Source organism: Platalea leucorodia, assembly GCF_965183815.1.
Source record: "Platalea leucorodia genome assembly, chromosome: 12".
In the NCBI taxonomy this organism is placed as follows: Eukaryota; Metazoa; Chordata; class Aves; order Pelecaniformes; family Threskiornithidae; genus Platalea; species Platalea leucorodia.
Genome location: NC_138834.1, coordinates 11,610,971 through 11,630,477, shown reverse-complemented (window position 1 = coordinate 11,630,477; position 19,507 = coordinate 11,610,971). Strand labels below are relative to the sequence as shown.

The window sequence follows — 19,507 nt, the reverse complement described above, 5'->3', positions numbered from 1 at the left end:
AAACTGTATACAGCTGAAGTGTGTTGCCATTAGCAAAACATTTGGAAAACTTGGTGAAAGAGCAAATTGAAAGAGATGCGCTCGGCTAGAAGAGCAAGGCACTGCAGAAGTGACGTAGCACACCATCTGCCCCATCAGCTCCACCCATGTGCTACTCTTGCTGCTTTGTAAAACTACTAAGGCTATAAATTTATAAAAAATTGTCAGGGTTGTCTAACACAAGCTGAGCAGAGCCTGTTGAGAAATTCTGCTACAGAACATCATGTCTTTCTAAGATGAGTCCCAGGGCAAACCGCGCAGGGAACAGCAGACCTTCTGGTAAAAAACAGTTGTCACTTTTCCGTGATGTCATTTTTTAAGATGAAAAATAAAAATTATTTTACTAAGTTAAATTATCATCTCCAGAAATTCTAAAGAACAAGACAGGGGGTTCGGTTTGGGGTATAAGGTCTCTCAAGTTTTACCTGCAAAAATTGTAGGCACTTACTGTCCGTTCTCCAGGTCCTTCACATGGCACACAGACGCTTCCACCACATCCTTTGGGTTGTGGTAGGGATTGCTGGCAATGGGGTGCTCCTCAAGATGATAATGCCGGGCAGTTCCATTGACTTTGTAGATCAGGGGGCTGGCTTTCCCATTGGGCGACATCTCCTCCTTGCTTCTCTCCTTCTCAGGAATCACAACTTCAATTTTGACTTCAACTGCAGGAACAGAAAGAAATCTTCATTAAAATGAAGGCAGAGGTTTTGCTGCCATTCTGCCTCTCCCTCCTGGACTTTGAAAGGGGCTGACAGACATCAGAACACACATTTTTTGTTGGCTTGCTTGGGGAGATAAAACATTTAATATCAAACTCGGCTTGATTACCCAAGCCCATTATTCCACTGTTCTTTCTCCATCAGGTACCTTTGCATGCATAAAGTACATATTCTTGCAAGCAGACATTAGTCATCGGTGCAAAACAACCCCTCAGTCACAGTTCCTGTCCTGTTTAGTGGAAAACAGCTTCAGGCGGCTAAATGTGAGGCATGCCAAGGCCTCCAGGGCTCAGAGAGACTTCAGAAAACCATTTAATTGTTTGTAGATAACATTAACTGAAAGAGAAAGCCAACACTGCATGGTGTATAAGGCTGCTTCATTAGATGGAGACCAATTAATAAGGAATTAGAAATATCCAAAATTATTTCTGCATGAGGTTTTCAGCGTAGAGTGAATCTTCAGCATTAAGTGAGAAAAGCGAGGGTTGTCCATTTTCCTTAGGTGTACACCATTGAACAGGTTTGACAATAAAAGCATCCCTGGCCTGGGGACCAGGGGACCCAGGACGTGCGGAAGCTATTTGTGCCAGCACAGCACATCCCCCTGGCCATCAGAGGGGACACCGGAGCCAGCAGGTCCCCTCGGCCCCACTGCCACCCTGGGTGCTGTCATGGGGCAGTGATGGAGTAAGGCAGCCCCTGGCGCTGCCCCTCCATCCCCCTCCACCTTCCCTCTGCCTCCACTGGGATGGTCCTCCCCATGCAGGGACAGAGGGGGAGCACAGGGGCTCATCCCAGCTCCCTGAAGGGCAGCGCTCACCCAGCCTCGCCATGCACCCACGCAGCTGCAGCCCTACCCACCGCCCGGTGCCTGGGGGGAGCAGGCTGGACACAGGAGCATCAGAGGAAGCTGGTGATGAGCTCTCACATCATAAAGTGAAAAACATCACTTTAGCTCCTAGGGACTTCATAAAACTAAAGCCATTAATATTTATAATAAACCCCAGGGGAGTTCTATAGCAAGCCAGGGGGTAAGTGCCAGAGACTGAAGAACTGTCTCAAGCAAATGGGAGATTGCTGAGCTTTCTCCGTCTTCTAAATGTCATGAACAGGAAAAGCTGTGCAGAAGATAAAGATTAAAGTTCACAACCTGAACAGGTTAAGGAAAGGCAAAGAGATGGGAACAACGTGCCCCAGAAAAGCAGGACAAGCCCTGCAGCAAGAGAAGGGTGCTGGGTCTTCCCAGCTTCATCTGTTGCCCTACGCTGTTTATTGCAAGTCCATTGAGAGGACGATGGAAGAAAAGGTCAGGGGGAAGGTCATTCATTTAGGAAGGGAGAAAAGCAAGAGGCCATGGCCATCCAGGCACTGGAGGCAGGTGGTTGTTTCAAGAGTCCTGTGAGTTTCTGCTTTTTTTGCCAAAGTGCCAAATCCTCACACTCACCAGGGGCAGGATTCACCAGGGGCTCTGACAGACAGATCCGGTAAAGCAATTTTCTGTCTACCCACGCTGAACCAACAGAAAATGTGGACTTCTGTTGCATTATAGCAGCTGCCAGCTGCAGGAATTACAGCAAACTAATAGGCTCAGCATCATGCATTAAAAAAAAATGTTGCTATGAGTAATTTTGTTCCTGGAGCTCTACAGAAGGAGCCCAGCTCCCTGCAGGTACCCAGCAAAGAGGCCACTTTCCATAAGCACTGTTTCCCTGTGGCGTTTGGAAAAGCAGACACGGATTTTCCAGGAGAGAGTTAGGAAATATAACAAACATCCATTTATGCCAGTCTCTGTGAAATACTTTCTGTCAAAGAAACAGGACGATCATTTCACACAATTACGCAGTCGATCAGACATTTATCTGGAGCGAACGTGGCTGTGCATCCCTGTGGCCGGACGCCAGAGCCAGCCAGCATGCTGCTGCTGCTGCCGACCGTGACGCAGGGTGACACCAGGCTGGCACTGGCGAAGCCGGCAGCTCTGAGCCCTAACAGGTGACGTTGGTGCCAGTGAATTCACCCTGCAGGGAACAACCCCCATCTCTCACTTGGCCTGATGCCCCAGAGCGTTGTTTTCCAAACTACATTTGGGTCAGGTGAGCACCCAGAGTGCTCGCTGATCCACGGGTGTATGAACCTGTGGGGATGAAGACGGAAATTTAGCTCTGAGCTCTTCACTTCTTTTTCAGTCAGAAAAACATATGCAAAAAGCAGCAGGTCTCTGGCACCAGTATGCAACAGCATTCCCAAGCCATCCCCGCTCAGCACTCACCGACACTGCTGGACAAATGTCCAGAGGAAAAATAAAAAGAGGTATAAAGTCTTCCCGCCTCCTATTCTGGGCCCCACACTTCACCACTTGCCTCCATGGGGGGCAACTCCCACTCGCCTCTTCCCAACCCTTTATCCCCCCTTCTCCTCCTCCTCCTCCTCCTCGTCCACCCCAGCCCTGCATGGGGTGTCCCTCTGGCCAGAGACCTGCATTCCCAAGGGATGATCCCTCCAGCAATCCAGGGCTCAGCGCCACCTGAGCTGATCCAGCAAACTGCTTCAATTGCCATCAGGGAAAATGACATTTAAATGAAATATTTATAAACCCAAGTTTAATTCTGAAATCCGATTGGCACACTGCGGCTGGGTCCACCGCGCTCCATCCCTTTGACAGTTATTTTCTATAACGGCTAGAGGAGGTTCCTGACCTTAAAGCAAACTATTTGGAAAGTTTTAGGCACGTGCATACAAATCTGTGCAGTGGCCGACTCCTCAGGGACCAGCCAAGGCCACCACTGTCACACAGCAGCACTGCACTGGCCATGGCTGGTGGGACCAAGGGTGACAGCTGTAGCTTCCAGGGCAGAGCAACTGCTGCTCTCCGAGCATGTGTATGTATGCACCTATAGATACATAGACATAGATATAGATATAGATATAGATATAGATATAGATATAGATATAGATATAGATATACATATACATATACATATACATATACATATACACACATAGATGATACAGATATAGATATAGATATAGATATAGATATAGATAGATATATAGATATGCCTGCTTGCCCTGTGCCACCAGCATCACTTATATACATACATATATGTGTATGTATGTGGTTTTGTGTGTTCATGTCTCTGTGTGTTCATATATATTTAATATATATGTATTTTTTATCTATATATATACACATACACACATATATTTGAAGGACCAGGAGGCCAGGGCTGGAAGTATTTTATAAGAATATACAAAAAAGCAGATGAAACAGTTGAGCATTAGCAGGTGTTAATACCACACATCCACATACACCTCAGCACTGCCAGCTCTTAGTATTCAAAAATCCTGAGTCAGCTCCCCAAAATCATAGAATTGCTTAAAATACGGACTCTTGTCAAGACTATAAATTTTGACCCAATTTTTTTTTTCTCCCATGTTTTCAGCCTTTAGGACGGAGCACTGCCAGGACCCCTACGTGCACACCCAGGAACCACATCCCAACCCCATTTATCATGGTTGGCTCAGTTTATTTTTTCACACTGTGGCCACGATGCTCTTGTGCTTTGCCTCATGTCATTAACACCCGGCAGTCAGTCATTAACACCCCATTACATCTTCTGTAAATTTACTCCTTCTCCATCACTATTCACAGCCTTGTGGGACAAGTCAAAGCCTCTGCCTGCTTTTAGGCAGGTACTTGAAACACGAGGCTGGAAATGTTGGCACTGACCCCCGGGCAGGGTGCTGGCAGGTGGATGGTGGCTGGGCTGCAGTGCAGGGCCATGGTCATTATTTTAAAAAATTAGGGCAATTAAATGACCCAAGACTTCTTCACCACAGGATTAGGTTCCCAGTATGGCTCAGTGCCCTTCTGGAGGCTAAATTTAAACTATGGGTATCAGGCCATTTAAAGTATCATACTTAGAATGGTAGAAACAAGGAAAATACTAAGTTAATACAGCAGTGCAGGGGAAGAGAGAATTGGCATGAGCCAAGAGTTGGCTCGAATTTGGGGGAGTCTGGGTAAGACGAAGACACCTGGCCATAGGGAATGGAGGAACTTGGCCGGCAGAGGGGAGGGCTGTGTGTCTGCCTTCCTCAACCACAAAACCCTGCAATGCCTCAGGGTTTGCTGCTTAGGGGCTGCAGGCACAGGGCAAATGAGCACTGAGGGCAGGAACAGCCTTGTACTGCCTGTACGGTGATGACAGCTCCGAGAGGAGTGAAACCAGACGAGCATCAAGGGTAGTGACGATGGAGCAACCAGCAGGGTACAATGGGCACAGCCAGAAAGCCCAGTTTACCCCAGCAGGGTTTATTTTCCCGCAGCCATCATAGAGTAAATCCACTGCCGTTGGACATGTTTGGGGTCTCTCTGCCCTGCCAGAGCTGCACTCTCCAGGCATCCCATCAAGGGTAGTGACGATGGAGCAACCAGCAGGGTACAATGGGCACAGCCAGAAAGCCCAGTTTACCCCAGCAGGGTTTATTTTCCCGCAGCCATCATAGAGTAAATCCACTGCCGTTGGACATGTTTGGGGTCTCTCTGCCCTGCCAGAGCTGCACTCTCCAGGCATCCCCCGGGCTTGCCTGTGCTGCCTCTTAACTGCAAACCTCGATGACAACTACTTTAGGTGGTCTCAAAGAGACTCCAAACCATTTATATTAAAAATGACAGAGCTAACGACAAAACCATCACATCAAATGTGCCCAGCTCTACCCTCCCTCTCCAGATGCCTTCTTCAGCAAGCACCACTCTCCCAAAAACCAGGAGGTAGGCCTTGCCAGCCAAGCCCGGGGGTACCCTCAGAGCCAAGCTCAGAAGGACACACAGCCCACAGCACCCCCTCCATCAGTGTGCGGCATCCCTGCGAAGGGGACCTGTTCCCTGCTCAGAGCCAAATGCATCCTCTGTGCAAGGGCAAAGCTCACCCACAGACACGTCGTGCTGTGCCAGAGCTGCTGCCCTGCCCCACCGTCAAGTACTGAGCCCAGCAGAGAGTGCAAAGAAAAATAATCACAACTTTATAGGTTTTCCAAGCCACTCTCCCACGCCTGGTGCAGAGATGGTGCTGCTGCAGCTCACACCGAGCAGTCACTGGCGCACGATGGTTCCCTTTACCCGTCAGCCTGACCTGGCTGCCTCTCCTGGAGCGGGCGCTGGGATCCCACGCAGACTGCCAGCTGGCAGCTCATCGCGTATGCATCACGCACCCAGAGAAAAACCGGAGAAAAAAAATTATGCAGAGATTGAGAACTGGGCCTTCAGAAGAGGATCCAGTGTCACGGGATTGCAGCACTAGAGATAACAGAAGATTACTTTGCTGCTTGAACATAAGCTTTTAATTATACATTTAAATATCAGGATGGGGTCGGGCACTGCAGCAGCAGCCAGACTTCAGGGCTGGCCTCCGGTACAGCCAGCCTAGTTATTTACTGTCACAGGACTCACTCCCCAAAGCTCTTGTACCTGTGATCTGCTCATCAAAAGGTCTTCCTGGCACACAGCAACGTATGTGCTATGTTAAGGTTATCTCGAGAAATGCTGAGTGTGCTCAGGGGGACTGAGGGTCTCTCTCAGATATAAGAAGATGTAGCAGATAAGGACCTCATATACATCTCTCAAAAGTGTCTAAATAAATTCTGTTGACTTCAGGCTACATCTGAAATATTCCCTCCATGTCAAAACAGCACTGATGGAGAAAATAGCTCTGTTCTGTCCCTGCATGATTTGCTTCTCATTCATACAGGGGATAGGTGGATTTTTAGAAATAGCGAAGTCCACTAATTAGCTCTGACGGTGCACAGTTCCTGCAAGAAACGGGAATGACAAATATCATAAAAAAGCTGTGAAACCTCTTTGCCAGAACAATCGGTATCTGCAAATGGATCTGTTTACCTCACTGCATTTGCAGGTTTTATAACCACCAAGATGAAGCACTGCAGTCAGTGCTGTGCAAACCAGGGGCTGGGGAAAGGCTTGTCAAAAGCCTTTGAAGACTGCTAATCAAAACCAGAGCTGCAGAGAGAGCGTTACATTACAGGATGGCATTTTCAGTCATTTGGCCCTGCTATGCAAATACAGCTCTACATGAAAATCTGCAGTTCAGGAAATATGCCTGCAGAGCGCTTTTATTCCTGCACCGGTCCAAGATTAAACACAATTTTGCTGATGTATACAAAATAAAGTGGAACTGCCAGCAGAGTTTGTTACAAGTTTAGTCAACAAAGGCATTTACTCCTGCATGTGTTTTCACTCCTCAAACATTTCAAGAAAGGATATACAAACAGTGTGGGTTTTCACAAAAGAAAACTTACAGTTCACAGTGTCCAATGCCATATTACCTTGGCACTGAAATGACCCGTAAAATAATCACAATACAGGTCAAGGGCAGAAAACCGCTTTTATTTCCTCCTTGTACCTTGCAAATCAAAGGCAGAGGACCTCACTCAGTGCATGCTTGGTGGGTCGCAGGCACCACTTGTATCGCCCCTGACCTTTTGAGTCCTTCAACCTGAAATCCCCACTGTCTGAGGCAATGAAGACAAATGGCCAATAAAAGGTCCCCAGAAGACATTTTTCCACCCACAAAGGCTACCTGTGGATGCTGACTGATCTGACAGATCAGCACGACTGTCTGATTCCCCTTGCCCTTGGGCATGAGCAGGTAACAAGGACAGGGTCGTCCTTCAGCTCCCTCTTAGGTGGCCAAAACAAGCTGCAGGATGGGAGCTCTCCTTGAAGGTAGCTTCGGCAACACCGACTGTACCAGCCCCCCATGCACCAGCATCGGTCCCTGGGGACCAGCACTGAGGCGATGCAGGTGCTGCGGGCTGTGATGGGCCTGGGCGGCCACGCGATGCCTGCTGATGCCCACGCTGCTGTCAGGGGCTCAGGACAAGGCTTAACATTGACACTTCCACAGCAGACCTCCCTCCACCAGCCAGTGTGCCCACACAGCCTGCACTGCAGCCGCTTCCTCTCCTATGTACGCCCACCTTCACCAAACCGCAAAGAGCAGGGAGTCCATCCAGCCCAGCTGCAGTGGGAGCGTGCAGGGCAAGAGGAATATCCTTGATGTCCAGGTGCCTACAGCTGCTTTCCCCACCAGAGGCAGCATGCATGAACAAGCTTCACCAGGAAAATAAAATCCAGAGAGCCCCAGGACTTGGCCTGAGTGGTGGGACTGAGAAAGCAACATAAATCAAGCATTAGGTGGTTGTGTTCCTTCCCTGGCCATTCCCTTCCAGCAGGGACAAAATTAAGGGCTGGACAGCGAGTGGCAAAGCCGCAGCAGCAAGGAAGGTGCTGGAGCCACACACATCCAGATGGGGATGTCTGTATGGGAATGGCTGTCACACAAACCCACCCTGGGGCATGAGGGGGCCAGTTCTGCCCCTACACGCTGTGTGAAGGCAGAAGCGGGGGGGGGGGGGGGTGTGTACAAGGAGATGGGGTGGGGAAGAGCTGGAAGCGGGTGTTCGGATGGGGTTGCAGGGTGCAGGAGCTCTCCTCCCGCCCACCCACTCCCCGCCGGCACCGCTGCAGCCCCCGCACAGCTCCCTGCCTGGGAGCAAGAGCGCCGAGGAATTTGGGGGGATTAACAGGCCGGTAATCCTCCCTGCGGGAGCCGAGAATTAACATTCCCTCAGCCAGCATCCACCGCCGCTGACCTACTTCTCCCCACTGGGACAGCAGGATGGGGGCACGGCACTGGAGGGCAGTCACCTGGTTTGGGTTTGGAGAAGCATCCTCCCATGGCGCCAACCGGGACAGGCAGCGGGGACGGGGATGGCGGGCAGGTCAGCGAGGGCGCAGGCACATCCTCGCATGATAAATCACCTGCTCGTGCTGTCCTGGGCTCCAGGCGTCGTTCACAACCTGCGTTGGGTAGAAAAGCTCCATGAGAAGCGGTACGGGCAGGGAACGTGGGTGCTGCAGGGAGGGGAAGGAAAACCAGTAAGCAGTGCTGCGGCCTGCGCCAACAGCTGCAGGCAGGAGCTGGGCAGCAGGAGCACAACGGGTGCATGGAGCATGGGGGCAAGTCGCACCGAGCCCACACACCCCCGGTGTCCCAAGTGACAAGGGGAAAACGTGACGCTGGGGTCACCGTGATGGGAGTTGCTGGTAAATTCAGTTATGAAGTTTATAAATTCCATCATCCTTTCAAAGTTTAAAATTACAAAAACCCTTGTATCATTTATGTTCAGACTTTAATAACTTTCCAAAGCCCTGCCTTTGGGAATTAAATCTCTAAGCACGTAGCTCACAGCCCAAATACAATGATTAAACCATAAATACATTTCAGTCAGGTTTTTTTCTTTTATTATTAGGTGGTGAAAAAAAGAAAGCTACTTTATTGCCCGGTCTTGCAAGTTTCCCCTTTCCAGTGATGTTCATTCCTGCAGAAATCCCATTCGTTTTGGAACAATTCTTTATTTGAGAAACGGTTTTCAGTATCAGGCCATTTTGCACCAAAACACAATTTTGTATACTATTAAGACAAGATTTTTTTATGTTTAAGTGGGACAAGCAAACAGTTCACTTCAAGTTGTGTTTATCTCCTTAGCTTTGACTGATAGTGCTCTCAGATTTAGTACAGACTAAGAATTAGGATAAAACTTTTCGGTTATATTCCTTGACTGAAAACAGCAAAGACTCATACAACACAACTGGCAATAAAATAGAACATTTAATTAATTTTACCCATTCATACCTGTACTTGAACTGATTTACTATGGTTTTGCCATACGTTTTTCACAAAGCCTTCTGGTCTGGGCAGGAAGTTAAAACCATTTCCAAAGGATAGTTTAACACAGGCAAAGTAGGCTTTTCTGCAGCTTAGAAAGTGCCTCAAGGCCTTTCCGATGAGAAGAAAATACAGAAGTGCCAGGAGACAGACAGCAAGCACTGCAATTTCTCCCCTTTACTTAAGCACCAACTCAAAATATCCGCATGTATCCGTCTTATATTCAGCTATATCCCTCCAAAACACACACACTCCTTCCCGCACACGTTCAAACTCCCCTTCTGCTGTGTCCCAGGTGCGTTGCAGGAGCACCTTCAAAGCCTGAAGCATGTTGAATAAGTAATCCAGGCTATAGAGGAACAAGAGACCGGTGCCTTGCCGCATGGTGCAAAGCAGACAGGTGTCTTTTGATAATGGGCACTGAGGGGTACCAGTTTGGGACAGACTATTAACAGGACAAAAAACACACAAGCTTGCCTGCAGACTACAATGAGCAATCAGATGTGTGTGCAGCTGCCAAACAAGCTCATTTGCAAAGGGGGAACATGAAATGGAGCAGGGAAGAGCCAAGAGCTCTTCTTGCAAGAGCATCCAAGCAGACCAGCACACCAATATTTATGCAGGAGCAAATGCAAAAAAATGCCATGTGAGAAGGTGCACAAATGCAGAGGAAAATTTGGGAGCGCCAGGGAAAAACGCAGTGGAGAAGTCACATGCAGTAACTGCTGTATGGCCCTTTGCCAAAACTGGCAGGAAGAGAGGGGAAATGGCTTTGTATCAGAGAGGGTCTCAAGCCGTTGATGTATCGGTGATACAGGCCAATAATTTAGTGTAAAACATAATAAAATACCATGCAAAGGTTGGCAAAAAAGGAGGCAGGAGGTGAGTGCCAAAGAGGAGCAGGTGACTGGGGATGAGCTTCAAGCCAGAAGGGAAAGTAAAACTGCACCTAAGTGAGTTCAAACCAAAATGAGATGCCGCTGTGAACAGACCATGCCAATGAGACAACGTCAGCCACGCAAAGGAGAGCAAAGAGAAAGCTGAAACAAAGATACTGTCACCTACACAGAGGCTGGGCTTTCTTCTGGAAGGCAACCAGCCTACTCCAAGGTCTGCGATAGCCGATTCCCACAGCCGACTCACAGGCAAACCAAACCCCCTGCTAACCCGGAGCAGCCGTTTGCTGTGGATTTCCCGCAGCAGAAAGTGGACGCTTTGCCGGCAGGACGGGGCTATGCTCCAGGCAGGCAGGGCCCAGGACTCATGGGACCAAGCCCTCGGGATGCTGCGCACATGGGGGGCACAGCGGGGACCCCAACCACCTGGGGAAGGCGGTGGGGTGGATGGCAGAAGGGTGACAACCGAATATGCCTCACCAGAGGATGCCTTGATCTTCTCCAAGCCCCCCAGAGATGCTGATGCACAGTCTGATGGCCTTGGGACTGGTTTCCAACTGATCTGGCTGGTTTTATGAGGGACTTTGGGGGGATGTCAGAGCTCCTGTCCCTGAGTATCAGCCATTTGTCTGAGATGCCTTTGCTTTGTTTGGACCTTAAAGATGGCAATCTGAAGCCATCCCCTCAGGCCCACTTCACATCTCCTAACTTCCCCACTGATGGTCCTCCTGGGCCCTTCAGAGGCACTGGCTGTGCTCCGGCTGACTGAGCCACCCACAATCTCCGAGAGCAGATCAGAGCAGAGCACAGTGTGCGTTTCTGGGAGTCCCTCCTCCACCCCTGGAGTTAACCAGGCAAAAGCAAAATGGTTCTTGGTAGGATTTCAGCTGACACTATCGGAGGAGAAGCCATCTGGCTGCCCACAGCCTCAGTCCCGGCAAGTACATAGAGATGTTTCAGAAAGTCATCTGAGACCCAGCTGGTTGCAGAAAGGCACCAGCCTGCCCTGCCAGACTGACTCATGGGACACAATGGGATCGTGTCACTGCTAGCGGCATCCAGAGGTACCGATCTGGAGCTGGATCCTGCAGGAGTCATGGCCAAAATCTCCTCTCTTCAGGAAAGGGAAATAAGCTTATATACCACACGATGTAACTGAACCCAGGATCATCTGTAAAACCTTGCTAGCTCTTGAAGGGTAATGCACTGACCTATATAGGTCAGGCAGCTGATGTCCATGCCTCAGTAAACCAGTTCATGATCTGGCCCTGAACAAAACAACACTCTGTGCTTCACAGCTGTACTGGAACACCTTCAGCATCTGCTCAAAGAGGGCAACAAGGAGTGGGTTATCAAAATATGAGGCAACTGTTGTGGTGCTGAAGAACATACTACCCCATCTCTAAAAACGCCCGTATGACTGGGGAATCAGCCCTGCAACAGGCTGTGTGCAAAACAGGACTCCAGCATCACCCTCAGAGAGCACTGCCCAAGAGCACACCACCAGAGAAACCACCCTGCTCCCAAACAGAAGAAACATGGAAAATAATCCAACAGGAGAAATGTAGAAAACAATCCAGTGCTACTAACCCCAAGCACTTCCACTGCATGGCAGTAAAACTGCAATATTGCAACATCAAGTTTCCACTGCAGGTGAGGGATATAAAACCGGAAGAAGAACCATTCAGCTCAGCCCAGACATCCACCTCTCTGACAGTGGCCAACAGCACTTACATGCCTCGGCAGGCAAGAACAAGGCAGGCATACAGTGACACTTCAGCCCACATTCCCTGCCAGGTTCAGGCAGCCCATGCACAGATCAGGATCCAGAGCTTGCACCGTTTTGGAGAGACAGCGCAGTACTGACAGTGCTATTATTAGCGCTGTATTTACCTCTCTGCTCGCTGCTGAGCCCCAGGCTTCTATTTTAATTGAATGCTCTGACTCCAAAATCCAAGTGGTAATGTGGCAAGTACATAAGTATATAGTATGTTGTAGGTATAATTAGTATTTTTCCCCTGAGCTTCAGTTTGTGTTTATTGAAACAGTGTCATTATATCACCTGGCCACTAAGGTCCATCATATCCAGCTGCAACATTTCACAGTCAGCATCTCTTTTGCTGCTGTGAATAATTCTGTATTGCCTTCCTAGAAATCTGGCACATGTCTAAGCACTGAGCCATGCCCAGTGACATGGGCATCTCCCAGACATACCAGTTTGCAATCCAAGCTAGCTCCAGCTGGGGATGTCAGCTGGAAACCTCTCCATGTGGAGCACTGAGCATGGACACACTCATGACACTGTTCACAGGGTCCCCTCAGCCATGATTCACCTGCTGTGGAAGGGGGCCCTGGTGCACGTGGACACCAGTTGGCCCCGTGGCCTCTCCTGGCTCTTCCAGATCCCCTCACTGAACTTCTGGCTGCCTCCTCACCTTTCTATGGACATTGTCCTGAACCGAGTTGCCCCTTGCCTGCTGACCCTGGCCAAGTCAGCCCTGGGTGCCACCAGAGGGAGAAGGGGGGAGAGAGGGCTGCTTCTTGTCCCCTTCCCACTTGCCCAGCACAAGTCCCCACCCCTGGCCCCACTCCTGGCCAGACTCTCTTGAGAGGGGATGTCCTGTCACCTCCCAGGGCAGCTCCATCCCCTCTCCACCCCACTGAACACCTCCTCTCAAGCCCTGGCCTCTCCTGAGTGATGTGTGGGCTCCCAATGTCAGCAAGAAGACCAATGTGATCTCCTCACACAAGGGGCTGGTGGGTGTGAGGCCAGAGAAGGCAGGGGCTGTGGTGCCAACCCACCACTTGCTCCCACAGAAGGGAGCCTGCACTGGGGCTGGACCATGGGCCCACAGGGCCTGAGGATGGAGGAGCCAAAGATGCTGGAGCAGCTGCCAACTCCTGAGAATCCTCGTTCTGGCTGCCAGAACAAGAAACATCTCGACCTCTGGGTCTTACAATCCCAGATCCTTTGCAGGGGAGCAGCTCCTGGTCCTCCCACAGCTGCACCTCCTCCACTGCCCTGTCCTCCTCTTGGGCCAGACTCAAGCCAGCCCTGGGGCTGCTGGGGACACAGTTCAGGTTCCCAAGGTCTAAGGGCTCAAGAATATGACCATCAGTCCAAGGCAACCAGACAATGATGGGAACATCCTGCCACCAGCAGCAACCAACCACCAGTCTCCCAGGCAGTTCAGGTTCATGTGCTCAGCCAGCCTTCCTCCTCTCTTGATTTCTGCTGGGGACAGGTTCACCAGGCACCACTGCCTGGACTTGCTCCCTCCCACAGCTGGAAATGCCTGCATGATCTCTGCCATGGGTTCAGCAAACCAGGCTCCAAGGCCTGTGTGCTGGCAGGGATCAGCAGGCTTGTCCTCCCCACCACAGCTGAACTCTCTGCTTTCTTTGCAGTGCTCTGCAGGAGGCTCTAGAGGAAACCTGGGGGACCACTAGGAAGAAACCTGGGAGACCGTCTGGAAGATCTTTGAGGATGTTTCTGAGGAGCCACCGGAATTCCCAGTGACCAAGTGGGACATCTGGGACCTGCTCTGTTCCCAAAGAGATGACTTCTTTCTCTTCATTGACACCACCAGTCTGGAGGAAGAGTTGCATGTTCATGGAAAGCCAAGGTCCACACGAGTGAGGATGAAGATCCGTTCTAGGACACACACCTCTCAGAGCAGAGGTCAGCAAGAGATACCTTCCATTCCTTTAGGATGAGGAAGAGAGCTTCCCCAAGGTCGAGGAAGAACTTCTCAGTTTGGAGGACTGAAGGAAACCACAATGGAGAAGGCAGGCACTGTGGGCCCCTGGGATGCTTGTTTCCCAAGAACAGTGGGATAAAAGGCCTACCAAAGAGATGTGACACCACTCGGCAGCTTTTAACGCAGGGAGGGCGACATGTCAGCCCCAGTGCACTTTTGGTTGTGACTACACTGGTCTTCATCTCCCATCAGGATGGCACCTCTTGCTCTGCATCTTCTGCCCAGGCAGCTTCATGTCATCCTCAGCCATTCAAAGGTCTCCTCCTTGCCCATGCATGCTGCATGTCCAGCATTCACCTCAAGGGCACCAAGACACTTGGGAGAGGTTGGGAGGGTGATGGCAGCCTCATGTGCCTGTGGCAGGAGGCTCCACAGCCGTTAATAACAGGCACCATGGGCTGCATTTCAGCCTTGCAGGCAACAGGCTGAATCCCACACCTGAGAGCACTGCACTGAAGAGCTATTGTGTAGCCACAGGATCATGGAAGAATTTAGGCTGGAAGAGGCTTCTGCTGGTCATTTGATCAAATTCCAGCTCCGAGCAGGGCGAGACACCAACCTGGATCCAACCTTGATCCTGCTTTAAGCTTTGGAGAATGGACCCAATGCCATTCCTGCCATGGGAAGACCCACTAATGCCTGGGGGTCCCGAAGGGTACCAGGCCTTTTCAGATCAGTATCAGTGGAAAAGGCTGAGACTCAACAGTCTACAAAGAACAAGAAAATCCATTCTTGGCAGTTGGAGACCACCGCAGAGCCCCCATCCACACCTCTTCCATTGCCAGATACAGCACTCATTAGAAGTGGGAAGTGGAGATGTCAAAGATGTTCACTCTCTCAACACTTTGGAGCACCCAATGGTCTCCTGCAGGGACCAGGAATGACATCTTTTCTCCCAGGCCTATCACTTTGTCGTGGTTTAACCCCAGCTAAGCACCACACAGCCGCTCGCTCACTCCCCCACTGGTGGGATGGGGGAGAGAATTGGAAGGGCAAATGGGGAAAACTCGTGGGTTGAGATAAGAACAGTTTAATAACTAAAGTAAAATGAAAATAGAACAGTAGTAATAGTAATAATAACAATAATAATAACAAGTAATAATAGTACAATAGTAATACAAAGCAAGCAATAACACTGTACAACTGCTCACCACCTGCTGACTGATGCCCAGCATGTCCTGAAAGCAGCGATCGTTGCCCCTCCCCTGGCCAACTCACCCCGCTCATATACTGAGCGTGACATCATGTAGTATGGAATAGCCCCTTGGCCAGCCTGGGTCAGCTGTCCTGGCTGTGTCCCCTCCCAGCTTCTTGTGCACCCGGCAGAGCATGGGAAGCTGAAAAGTCCTTGACTGGTGTGAGCGCCACTTAGCAAATACTTAGCTCTACTTAGCAAGAACCAAAACATCAGTGTATCATTGACATTGTTCTCATCCTAAACCCAAAACACAGCCCCATACCAGCTACCAAGAAGAAAATTAACTTTATCCCAGCTGAAACCAGGACACACTTCTAGAGTATTTTGCCATGCTTGGAAGCCCCTGAGATGCCTCCAGGGAAGTGAGAGAAGGAGTTGGGCAGTGCTGGTGTCCCCTGACACCATGGCAGCCCTGGGGGCCCTGGCAGCAGGTCTTGCTCACATGCTCAGGGAACAGCCGATCACCAGTTCTGGGGTCAGGAAGGAATTTTTTCCCCTGGGCAGATTGGCACAGGTCCCCAGGGGTTTTTCACCTTTCTCTGCAGCACTGAGCATGGCCCCTTGCCAGGGGTCCTTGGGGCCATTTATGGTCAGTGATTCCCTGCTGTTGCAGGACCAGGAGTCCAGCTGTGTCCATGATCTCTCTGCCTCTCTTCCCTGTGGCAGCTTTGTTTTTCTACTTTTCAGTCATTTGTAGCATAGGTCTTCTAAGGCAATGCCCTACAGCTCCACGCTCAACAGGAGCTGCTGTTTTTTAACTGCCCCTGCATACAATAAAATTTTCTTTCTATCGTATCTCGGTTCTGTTGTCTGCAAACATAGGCCTATTTCCGCCTCAAGAACTTTGTCCTTCAGAAGCATTATCAGTTACTGCAGATAATTTTTGGACTCGCAGTGATGTTATCACCATTTGAAGAACTCAGCACTTTCTTCTCGGGACATCCTTCGTGGATATCTCTGAAGAGTCCATGTCAGAGCATGTCACAGTAATTTCTTTCCTGCTTAGTATAAGGACACCTAAAATGGGTCTCACCAACACCCTTGTGCTCTCACCAGCTGCCACAACACACCTAGGTCTGAGAGAAGGCCCTATGGCCAGGAGAAGAAAGTCAATGGAGGCACCTGTACTCAGGGATACCGTCCCAACAGACACCTGGAGTTTTAGGAAGGTCCCTGATGTCTATCAGTAATGGCCTTTTTCTACTACACTTCTGCTCAGGTGAGAGATTCTGGCCAGTTGTCGCAAACGGCTGTTTTTTCATCTGAACTCTTTATTCTGGACAGAATCGATCTCCAAAACCAAGAAAGCAAAACTTTTCTATCTATAAGCCTGAACACACCCTGCCCCTTGCTCCTCGGTTCCTCACCTACCAGCATGCAATGCCATACACGCCAGGAAACACAGGACACATGGCAGCTCCACATCTCCTGGAAGACTTGCTTGTCTGCAAACAGCCTTGCCTGCTCTGCAGAGCAAGGAGGACTGCATGCCTTTTCTAGCCAGAGAGATCTGGCTCCACAGGCTGCACCCCCCCGAGCAGGAGCACAAGAGGAGGGGGTGGCTGGAGGCTCAGAGCATCTGGTGTCACTCTCCATACTTGCAGGGAAGAGCTGGCTCTGACTCTGGTCCCTGCTGTGGAAAAAAACAACCCTTGATCCTGAACCATACCCTATCTACCGCAGAGCTGCCTCCTTGCCAATTCTCCGTACATGCAAAATATTGTCTTTAACACAAGGCCCAGCAGGAACCGTGGAGCAGTCCCAGCAGCAGACCCGTTTCAGACACGCCCTACAAACAAAGTGAAGCACAGACCCCACCACAGCCTCTCTGGTGCGTCCCGCAAAGCACAGCCCGTCCTGCAGGGCAACCTGGGCTCTGATCCTTGGGCACAGGGCACCTCACCTGCCCACCGAGTCCTAAACTTCACCAGGATCCAGAGCCCTTGTTTCCCACCCACCTCCTCACCTCGTGCGATGGCACCCAGCAGCAGACCCCCGTCTTCCAGCCCCACCATTGCACCATGCATCACCCTGTGTGGCTTCATCCCAGGCAGGTACTGGCCCACCCTGACCCACCACAAACCCTCCTGCCGTGCCACCAGCCCCCACGCACCAGACTCGCATTCCTGGTGTCCTCCTAAGACAAGGGCTGACCATTTCTCTTTCTTTTCTGGGGATTTGCTCTAGTTGAACTCTCATGGTGATTGCCAGAACTATGCAGTTGGCCACCACCCTCCACCAGGTCCTCCCACGCCTGGCGCAGCAATGTTAGAAAGATTTAAGAGTGGTGACTCCACATCCCCCTGTCCCTGACGAGTACACCCAGACTGTCCTCCTCCGTCATCTCCTGAAGGTCAGCTCCTGTTTCACTCTTGGTTGCCCCATGCACAGTCTTGTGCCCCAGTTCTCCTCCATCTCTTCTCAGTGGGTCAACTCCAGCTACCGGTGATGTTTCTCACCTCTGCCTCCTCAGCAAGTTTCAGCAGCATCTGCTGCTTTGTGGGCAGAGGCCATTAATAAAAATACATAAGGTGGATCCCAAGAGTCCCTGCAGCCCACCGGCCAGCATGCCTGTCTCTGCTCCAGTACCCTCCTGGCCCCCAGGAACCCTGGCATGACCCCCAGTACCCCTGCCATGCCTCCCCAGCCCTGCCAGGGCTTCAGCCCGTAGGCCCAACAGCAGCCTCCCACAGCTGACCTCCTTCCCTCCCCAAAAGCAGCGAGTCTCCACATGCCACCGGTTTGGAGCAGTCCCAGTCCATCCCACCACAGCCTGGCAGAGCAGGAGCTGGCACAGACCCCACCACGCACAGACCCCACGGTGCAAAGCAGCCAGTGGTGAGACAGCGTTTGGGCTCTGGTTGTTGTCTGAGCACAGTCGCACCTACAGTGTCAGGCAGCCCACAGGCACCTTCCTGCCATCTCCACTGCCCTGCAGAGAGCAACTCCACCAAAACCCAAGGCAGTTGCTGGCACCAAGTCCTGCTGACACCCCAAGCTGCCCACAGCCTCTCTCTCTGCCCACCCAGGGGTCCATCCTCCAGCTGCTGCACCACCCTGGGCAAGGCCAAGCTGCCACAGCCCACCACCATGAGGAGAAACTCCCCAGTTTAGCATCAGGAGCTCCAGTTCCCTGCAAGGTCTGGCTCAGCAGAGTCAAACTGCCTCATCTCCAGGACAAGAGGGGCTCTGCTGCCAAGGAAAGCAGGTCTCTCCTCTGGACGCAGGACTCTGAGCACAGCCCAGGCATGGCCGGAGCATCGGGGGTTCCAAGGCTCTTCCCTGAGCCCCACGGGCCATGCTGTGCGCTCTGTGTTATCAAGGCAACACACAGCAGCCCTGCTCCGACCCCAGGGAGGTGCACAGGGTTCACCCACCACAAGAACAGACTGGAAAGAGCCAGTGGGGAAGACAAGCAAGTCACACAAAAGAGAGCATGACAGGGGACGATGTTTTTAGGGCAGGGAGAACTTGTATTTTTAAAATAATTTTGGGGTGAAAATAGATGGGTCTCCATCCTGAAGCTATCGTTTTTTCCAGGAATTGCACTTGAAAGGATGAACAGGGGGCTCCCACACCCCCCCCACTCCCGGCTCCCAGCGTGTGAACAGACCGGCCTCCCAGCACAGGGTGCCCAACTGGGGGGAAAACACCCTCCTCAGCATAACCGCCTCCTGTCCCTCCACCTCGAGGATGCTGCACCCACAACACCGTCACACCACTCGCAGGGACATGCCGTGCACCGCTGCCCAGCCCCTGCCCATGCAGCAGATGAGCCAAACTCAAGGGGGCTGGCGCACAGGAACTCCCTTCTCTCCTCTCCCTGGCACCCCAACCTCCCCTTTACTTCTCTAGCTCTTCACCCCCATTTCTCCCCCTGGACAGCTCTCCAGCCAGTTCCCCCTTCCCAACCCTCCTGCTCCCAGTTTCCTGCCATTTCCATACCCATCCTGACCCTGCTGCCTGGCCCCCACTCCAGGGGTCCCACAGCTGCTGACACCCAGCGACTCTGACACCGTCAGAGCCCCACCGGTCCCCTCCTTCCCCTCCTGCTCCTTCCACCACCTTGCCTCCCCGGGAGCCCCCAGCCCCTGCCTACTCCTCAGCGCACCCCTCCCGGCCAAACCTTTCCATTTCCAGCTGC

The 19,507-nt window shown here is 51.3% G+C and overlaps 1 protein-coding gene across 2 annotated transcripts in view; it reads right to left on the bottom strand.

Moving 5' to 3' along the window:
• AIFM3 (AIF family member 3) overlaps positions 1-8,518 on the bottom strand; it is a gene marked incomplete at both ends in the record, with an annotated part of 40,807 nt that extends 32,289 nt beyond the window's left edge. For both annotated transcript variants that reach the window (XM_082325480.1, XM_082325481.1), the window contains 2 exons: positions 488-701; positions 8,488-8,518. In XM_082325480.1, the coding sequence (XP_082181606.1) occupies positions 488-701; positions 8,488-8,518 (245 nt within the window). The remainder of the gene's footprint in view (positions 1-487; positions 702-8,487) is intronic.
• Positions 8,519-19,507: the final 10,989 nt, after the last annotated feature.